General features: G+C 30.9%; 1 protein-coding gene across 5 annotated transcripts; it reads left to right on the top strand.

Annotated features, from left to right (window-relative positions):
* LOC143241634 (uncharacterized) lies at positions 1–9,034 on the top strand. Of its 5 annotated transcripts, none has more exons than XR_013022241.1 (4): positions 1–305; positions 1,333–1,396; positions 7,547–7,751; positions 8,568–8,715. XR_013022241.1 is itself a non-coding variant. In XM_076484814.1 (3 exons), the coding sequence occupies exons 1-3, from the start codon at positions 207–209 to the stop codon at positions 7,687–7,689; spliced, it is 306 nt and encodes a 101-aa protein (XP_076340929.1). In that variant the 5' UTR covers positions 1–206; the 3' UTR covers positions 7,690–8,274. The 5 variants fall into 5 exon arrangements, 2 of the variants coding, with proteins under 2 accessions (XP_076340929.1, XP_076340930.1); XR_013022242.1 differs by lacking the exon at positions 8,568–8,715 and adding an exon at positions 7,940–8,273; XM_076484814.1 differs by lacking the exon at positions 8,568–8,715 and having other exon boundaries at positions 7,547–8,274.
* The last annotated feature ends 204 nt before the right edge of the window (positions 9,035–9,238 follow it).

Raw genomic sequence — 9,238 nt, 5'->3', positions numbered from 1 at the left:
ATGAAGTAATAATATTTCATATTTATCATTATATTAATGGTTTATTCTTATATTTGAGCCTTTCTTTACAGTAGTTTTTCTAACACGTGTGTATCAAATGTTATTTTGTACATTTCGTTGCATTTGTTATTATTTAAATCTGTTCATTCTAAATTTCCGATTGAACAAAAATTCTCTCAACGCTCAGGTTGCTTTTTGTCGTTTAAATGCTATCAAATATATATATATATATATTTTTAGATGTTAACGCTCATCATCAAATCTGTTTTGAGATGCAGGGTGAGAGTGGTCGCTCTTATAAATTTGTGAGTTTATTAATCTTGATATTAAAATTCGAAGTCATTTGGGTTAAATAACAACTAGATATAGTCTGATTTGTAAATAAAAGAAAGATGGTCACAATTTAAACTTAAAATTTAAAATGTGTTGATTTTACAACAAGGTTTAATTTTTAAATAGGCTTAACATTGTAACGGTACTTTAGGCTTTGTTAAAGATAAGCTTGTGATAAATCGTGGAACAGGATAAATATATTTTTATATTAAGTAAATATAATCTAAAATATAGTTTACTAAAACTGTTTTTCTCTTCGTATTTTATTATTACAGCAAAATTAGTGAACTCAAGTAACTGTAACGAGCCTATTATAAAAGTTTTAATATCTTTTGGTGTTTTAAGAATTAACTTTATTACTTCAAGTAAGATCGCTAGTTTAGATCCAGCCTATAAAAATAGGTAGATTATAAATCAGACTACAATATTTTGTTATTAACCTCACGTATGTTGACAGTTATACTAATTTATAAAGTTCTGTATAGCTAAACTTCATTATGTTATTGTGAAGAAGGAGTAGAGATAAAAAAAATAATGTAATTGGTTCTTAAATGTTAAGCTCAGTAGTAGCTGTTAGCAAAAGATTATGCTAATTAGTATTGATAACTGTAAGGCTGCAAGTATCAATACAACGGTTAAGACTTGGAGACAAGCGTTCAAAGAGTTTGTCAGATGTAACGAGCACAATGACGGGATTTCATTTGGGAGCTTTGGACTGGCAGGTATTTTGAAGGAAGCTAGTAATGAAGATGTGCAATTTATGTGTAGAATTTGTAAATTGGAGATTATCCTCATTAAAGAAGAGGCAGGTAAAGTGTAGACTGTGGAGAATGACAGTAAGATTTCAGGAGGAGCTTAAACATTTACATGGAAAAGATATATCAACTAACATTGACAATCAGGAAGGCAGAAAGAACACTATTTGACTTAAAAGTTAGGAAATTGATCATAATAATTCTGTTCTGTTGAAGAATAAATTCCAGTGTTTTACTTCTGCAGTTGAGGAACTGTTGGATGGAAGGAAAGCCAAAGATTGAATTGCAGTGTTCCAAAACGTGTGAAGGTGACTGTTTGTGTTCTTTGAATGTGGTTTCCATTTTTCTACTTGTTTCTCCAATATAGAAGTCGTGGGAGTTATCACATTGTATTTTATAAATAATATTGGTGTGGTGTTTGTCATTGTAGTTTTTACATAATATAGAACTTAGATTTGTGCTTGGTTTTTGAATAAATTTGGTATTAACTAGAATGTCATATTTTGCGACTAGTTTTTGCCAAATATTGGTTACTTTCTAGGTTGGTTCTAAGGTCCAACATTAGAAATTAAAACATGTTTAGAAGAACTAGCCAGGAGACTTGTGATACTTTCCTCAGAAAACAACCAACAGAAAGACAACTCTGACAATTTTATTGACTTTCGACAGCCAAACTTCCCAAAAAAATTAAAAATTTATATTTTCCAAAAACACCTAAAAACAACATTTTAAACGATTTTTTCAAATAATTTTCTCACTAAACCGTCAACATAATTTCACAACAGAAAGCTAAAAACAATCTTACAAAAAGAGACATTAATTCCATTAAAACCTAAAACAAGACAAAAACATAAAAATTTTAAAAGCAGATAAAGGAAACGTTATAGTCATAATGAACATGAATGAATACATCCAAAAATAAAGAACATCCTATCGGAGAAAAAAACAAATTAAAACCAATACACACAAATCCAACAAAGACACATGAAATGCAACTGAACAAATTACTACTAAAAATGAAAAAGCCAACACAGTTTCAAAAACTTTATTCCTACCTACGCAAGACCGACTCACACACACCACAAATAATCGGCATCCCCAAACCTCTTAAACCAGATCATCCAATATGACCAATAACATCCACATATGAATTGTTTAATTACAATCTTGGTAAATACAAAGCATGGGCATTCTCCAAATATGTAACATCAGCCAACTCATTCATCAAAGACTCTTTTAATTTCAAGTCTAATCTTAATCAACTTAATCATAAAGCCTTAATGGCCAGTTTCAATGTTATATCCCTCTTTACAGAAGTCCCAACCACTGAAACCTGTAAGATAGCTTTAGAACTCTGTATTCGAGACTCTAACTCATCAATAGACATTCCCAGCAACCCTCATAGAATTCACAACAATGAAGACAAACTTCATGTTCAACAACCACAACTATATACAAACAAATTGCCTAAGCATGGGCAACCCAGTATCACCAATTCTAGCCAATATTTTTCTGACACAAGTTGAAACACAAGCAATGAACACAGCATTACATCAGCCACTAAACTGGTACAGATATGTAGACGACACGATTGCGAGATTCACATCCACACAACACACGCTTAATTTTTTTTAATCACATTAACTCTATATATCCCAACATTAACTTCACATGTGAACAGAAAGAAAGCAATCAAATATCATTTCTTAACTCAAAATTACAAGAACCGACACGCAATTTAAAACAGAAATCCACCTAAAAATCATCCATACCGGACTATACATACCTTGGGACACAGCACATGAAACAGAACAAAAACTCAACACACTAAGAAACGAAATATGCTCACCAGATTAAATTAATGATGAATTAGACAAAATAAAACAATACTTCATCAACATCAACAAGTTTCCTCCACAAACCATAGTTAAATATAATACGCACACACCTAGACATAAAGGAAAATCAACCAACAAAAGTAAATATACCTTACAAATAAAAAAATCATGAAACCATATACTGTTGCATACCATATATTTCCGATATAGGCAGAAAAATAACCAACATTTGGCAAAAACTAGTAACAATATATGACATTTCAATTAATACCAAATTTATTCAAAAACCAGGCCAAATGTTTATTAGAATTTCAGTCTTGGTGTCTCATTTATGAGTTGGAAATTCTTTAAAAAAACAAACAAAAAAAACGAAGCTGTTTTAGTAAACTTTTCTGTACAATAAATTGTTTATTGTATAAAAACATTAATTTTGAAACTGTACACAGCTAAGACATGATTGACACTTGTGATAGATAATTTATTCCAAAACATATTCTCTTTTGTACTCAGTGATAAGTTTGTAAACATTGAATATAATACGTTTTTAAACTTCATAGATTATTTTAACTGATCTCATGATATTTAACATATATTAAAATAAATCTAGTTTTTTTTAATAAGTACTGATGTTTTCCTCGTGAAATATCTTTATTACTTAATTGCTAACCATGTAATTTGTACATGTTTTTACATTTTCACCTCTCGATTTAAGTCCACATTAATTGTTCGTATTTAAAGTTCAAAGTATATTTTGCTGTAACTTGTGTTCTCCAGTGATGTTTTGTTACTTAGAGTGATGTGGTAAACTGTGTAACTGAGTAGTACTACATTTTTACCCTTAGATATACTTTAATTTTCTGTGACATCTCTGAAACCTCTTGGTAATTTTGGTCCATCTCAAAGGAATTCATCTGTGTTTACCAAGAAAGCATCCCCACACTGTGAGTTAAATATCATCTACAATAAATGAGCCAAGATGAGTAAAGTTTGAAGGCAACCATATTGGTGACTATATCAGTAGTAACACATGAATAGACTTGTGGCTCTATTAGGAAGTCCCAAGTTTGTAACATCTATTTAAGTAGATACGTTAGCACAGTCTAGGTTAGATTAAAATATTTAAAAACACTGACATACCTGGAAATTCTTCGAAACCCGAGGTGGTACAGCACTTTACTACATAATTACAAGGATAAAATCAGGGTTTTCATTGTCATCAGTGAACATGTCAGATAGCTCGATATGGCTTTATTACAAAATAACACACACAAGATAATTTAATGTTATATAATGTTATAATAACACACACACAATATAATTTCATGTTGTACGATGTTATACTTGCAAAAATATTTATTCCTCGACATATTTTTTCAATAAGTTATTCAACAACAATTTTATTTAAATATTTTGTGTTTGATATAAAGTTATTATACCTGATTTTATTTATAAATTAATTTTAAATATTAAGTACATTATCGGTTGCCATGTGTTATATTCAGTTTTATTTTTCTAGTTATATTTATAACTGATGGTTTATGTGTTATGTATACATAGGAAGTTATATCATATCACTGTACATACCCTAAAATATCAGTTTTCATACTATTTTCAATAAGAATTCTTATTGTTCATTGCAACCTTCAAAGAGTGAAAATGTTTATACTCTCTCCTAGCCTTGAAACTCCCACCTACTTTACGTTTCAATGTGATTTAGCTGCGTTGTAGCATGTAAATGTCCAAGAACAACTCTTCACTAAAACACACACCACTATCACAGCTAACTTCCTGTTTACTGTAGTACACATTCTTCAATTCTGTATTAGTCAGAAAAGAAGCACCAGAAGTGTGAGGAGAGTATAGTATCTGTCAGAAATATATTTTCACTGTAAGAAAATATTAACTTTGATTCGATATCTTACTGAAACTAATGTAACAACAGGAATGTCACTGGGGATCTCACATTTACTTGGTTTAGGAACCTAGACAAGCAGTCCTCGGAAAGTGTCCAAAGAATCTGGTTGGAATGTTATTTTTGTAAGAGGAATAAGCCAGTGAGAAAACACACTAACCAGGTATATTATTCTTCCATCTTGAAAGTCTAGGTCACTAAATTGTATGTAAAATGAGTATGACATTCTTAACTGTAGATATGCTGTCTGGTTTATCTTATTTACCAATACATCTAGACTGATCCATCTCTTTTCTGTACCAGACCTCCCAGGAATAAACCAGCTGGAGAATGTATGATGAGGGTTCCTTAGTCAACTAATATTATTTGGTTGGTCAAATTCCTTTCTAAAACCAATTCTCTCACAAAATAATCAGTAGGATTTTGTAGATTGTGGAATACTCAGCCAGTTATAATCTTCTCTGATATGGAACAAAGGATATAGGAATGGAAAGTACATGTGCAGCTTGTCCAAAAGCCACATGTAAAGCAAGAGAGTGGCAAAAGTGGGATGATACATTTGCTTTCTAACAGTTAGAGTGGACACCACCTACCAAATTGTTAGCTCCCTATATAGTTCTGCATTCGAAAGATGCATTTTTAAATGATAGAGATTTACTTTGGTTTTTGACTTATATTTTTAAGCTTATGAACTTACAAGCTTGTATTACTATTTCTGTCTCTATTGTGAGAGAAGAACTACCTCACATAAGTCAAATCTCAACAATGGCTAGGTAAAGTAGTTACATGTTGATGACGTAACAGCTTATTTTCATATATTAGTGATTTTCATTATGCAGCCTACAACTTCACTTCCTCTTTCATCTCCCATTTTCAATGGGAAATTTAGCTTGTTTATTTATTTCCATCTACAACTTAAGGCTTTGTCAACTTCGTTTCCTCTTGAGGACAGTATTCAGCCATCCTCTCATTATGTGTATATCATTTCACAGCTGTGTTCCATTCTGTATCTTCTCTCATTATGTGGACATCATTTCACAGCTATGTTCCATTCTGTATCTTCTCTCATTATGTGGACATCATTTCTCAGTTATGTTCCAGTTTGTATCTTCTCTCATTATGTGTACATCATTTCACAGCTGTGTTCCATTCTGTATCTTCTCTCATTATGTACATCATTTCACAGCTGTGTTCCATTCTGTATCTTCTCTCATTATGTGGACATCATTTCACAGCTATGTTCCAGTTTGTATCTTCTCTCATTATGTGGACATCATTTCACAGCTATGTATCTTCTCTCATTATGTGGACATCATTTCTCAGTTATGTTCCAGTTTGTATCTTCTCTCATTATGTGTACATCATTTCACAGCTGTGTTCCATTCTGTATCTTTACTTTTATCTCATGACACTTCTTAATTCATTTTTCATCACCAGTGATGTTTTGTTTAAACTTTTTTCTGTTTATTATGGTGTTGTTTATTAAACCCTAAACTGATGTTGGAAAGTTTGAAATGCAAGAGTTTATGATAATTGTCTTAGAAAATCAATGTGTAATAAGTTGTTCTGTAACTGTACATATGATTTTTCATCATATCTATATAATTTTAATGTGTGGAAATAGGCAGGTATGTGGATAACTTGGTATAATCCTGAATAAATTAATTTACCATCTGAGCTGAAGGATGTGGTACGAAGGCCCAAAAAAGAGAGGCTTTTCTTTCTTAGATAGGTGGGAAATGTATACAGACGTTGAGTATTCAACTGATACAAAGGATCTTGTAGAATAGATAGGGATTGATAGAGAATTTCAGTGAACCTACAGAAATCTTCCATTCATTCAATCATACTCAGTAACGTGTGAAAGTAAGTATGAGTCAAAGGTATAGAGACTTCCATCATAGACATGACTCTCAAAATAGAAATAATTTCAGTATAAGACAGATTAGAAGTGGATCAACCTAAAATAAAAGGAAGAAAATTCAGCCCCATTGAGAAATGTTTTGAAAATTTTCCTCAGTGAAAAGGGTATTAAAATTCATATGAAATTCAAGATTCAATTTCATCTAGAGTGAATTTTGAAACTTTAGTTAATAAACAACTATAAAATAAAGGAAACACTAACAAACAACATGCAAAACATAAAAGTACAAAAAGGAAGATTTTAACACATCATCAAATGTAAAGGAGAAGATGGAACCCCCCACCCCTTGTATTATCTCCTGCTGGTTAGTCACCACAGATCTGATTTTGGAAAGTTAACATTTTCTTACATAAAAATTTGTTTCAATTAGATACTTACCATTTCAGAGAAAGATTTTATCTTCTGTTAGCATCTTTCTTAAGTATTTGCATGACACTAGCTTTCAGGCAACTGCCACCTAAACTCTCGTTCTGGAAAACAAAGAATTTCCAGTTAACTTCATAACTGACTGATTTATATTATAAGCTCACTGTACACAAGGACGACATTAACCAGTTTCACGTGTAAAAGTTACTTATATTTTACATGCAGACGATACTATTTATTTTAGTTTTTTCTACTGTTGGGTTATCGATGGATCAATTTTAAGTTTATGGACTTATAACACTAAAATCCAGGTTTCTATTCCCAATGTTGATCAATATTTGAGGCTTCAGCTACTTATGAAGTAGTTTTTATGTCATAAATCACAATCAATTCAAACCAGACCTACATCTCTTCACAGATGCTTATCTTTCTGGTTGTGGTGCATCTCTGAATAGCTATCTCACCTCAGACATCTGGACCAGCATAAGCAATTCCTCCACATCAGTGTGCTCGACCTTTATTCTATCAAACGGAGATGTTTACATTTCGTACCAATGTTAGTGGATGGTTTGATTATTATCCATTCTGACAATTTCATGGTGGTTTTATATATCAATAATAGAGTAAGTACCAGATCTTTAACTCTTTATTTTTAAACACTCGACCTCATGAACATCTATCCAGTGAATCTGCTTTACAGATTATAATGTATTAAGAGCGATGTACCTCATAGTAGACCATCTGTACCCTGTTCCACCTATTAAATAGCCACTTCACTCACAAGTTTCCTGATGTGTATACTTTGTTTTAGGAACTTACGACTTCTTTTCTCATCAATAATGAAGATTTATGAGTACAGATGGAGCTAGCAAACATGGAATTGACATCACTCTCCTATTGGTAGAGAGAGGGCCTTTACTGCACAATAACATCATTATCCAATAATATAATTCATGAGAGAAGAGAGGAGAACAAATGTTGGTGTAGACTATATAAGAAGACTTAGGATATGAACTAAGAACAGTGTTTGTATATAGTGTTAAAAATTGTTGATAATAATTTTATTGAAGAAGGGCTGATTTCTGGATAAGCAAGACTGCTTAGTGTTGTGTTATTATTTGGATTATTTCATGACTTAATGATTGTTAAATTCTTCATAATTATATTGTCAAGTGTTAATCATTTTTACTTCAGTATTGGTAAAGTGAAAAGACAGTGTTTGTTTATGACAACTGTTTCATATGAATCTGGTTTGTTTTCAGTCCTTTTAATGGTGTAATTCAATATTTGAATTTATAGATAAGTAACTTTTCATTATTTGAAATTAAACACTCACTATTCTCTAGTACGTTTCTTACAGTAGTTTTAGCTTTGGTTTGTATTGATATAAAAATGGCTTCACTTTCTGTGTACATGTGTGTTTATTTTTTATTTCTCAGGTTTTTAAAGATTGTTTATCTTCTGGAACCACAACATGAATTATGCCTGCTGTTTAAAGTATTAATAATTGAATGTTATTAGAATGATGACATATTGTAACTTTCCAAATCACTGAATAAAATTCACAGCAGTATGTGTTCGGACTTACATTGCTAGAAACTGGTTTCGATACCCATGGTAGGAAGAGCAAACATATCTCATTGTTTAGTTTTGTGCCTAACTTTAAACAAACTGAATAAAATTCAACTAAAAGCTTTGTATGAATAACTCCTTCAACAATAGATACATTTATAAAACAACACAGTGATATGGGACTGATAACAGTTTATTATATCTATAAAATTATCAGACCAAAACCATTAGTAATTACATTAAAAACAAAATAAGTACTAACACAGCAGAGATATATATCAAAATGTATTTTTAAAAATTATTGGTTTATAAAACTGTACATAAACATTATAAAGTTTATAGCCATTATTTCTTTTTATAACTGTACATAAACATTATAAAGTTTATAGCCATTATTTCTTTTTATAACTGTGCATAAACATTATAAAGTTTATAGCCATTATTTCTTTTTATAACTGTACATAAACATTATAAAGTTTATAGCCATTATTTGTTTATATAAATGTACATAAAAATTATAAAGTTTATAGCTATTATT

Source organism: Tachypleus tridentatus, unplaced genomic scaffold, assembly GCF_004210375.1.
Source record: "Tachypleus tridentatus isolate NWPU-2018 unplaced genomic scaffold, ASM421037v1 Hic_cluster_1, whole genome shotgun sequence".
Lineage (NCBI taxonomy): Eukaryota > Metazoa > Arthropoda > Merostomata > Xiphosura > Limulidae > Tachypleus > Tachypleus tridentatus.
The sequence above is the reverse complement of the archived record's forward strand: the minus strand, read 5'-3'. Positions and strand labels throughout refer to the sequence as shown.

What these genes read in the sequence shown, in the direction of transcription:
- LOC143241634 (XM_076484814.1), top strand. Translation starts at nt 207, where the DNA reads ATGCTATCAAATATATATATATATATATTTTTAGATGTTAACGCTCAT. An exon ending in GTGGTCGCTCTTATAAATTT is followed by an intron (nt 306 to 1,332) that starts GTGAGTTTATTA and finishes TTACTTCTGCAG; the next exon opens with TTGAGGAACTGTTGGATGGA. An exon ending in GTGTTCCAAAACGTGTGAAG is followed by an intron (nt 1,397 to 7,546) that starts GTGACTGTTTGT and finishes ATCTCTTCACAG; the next exon opens with ATGCTTATCTTTCTGGTTGT.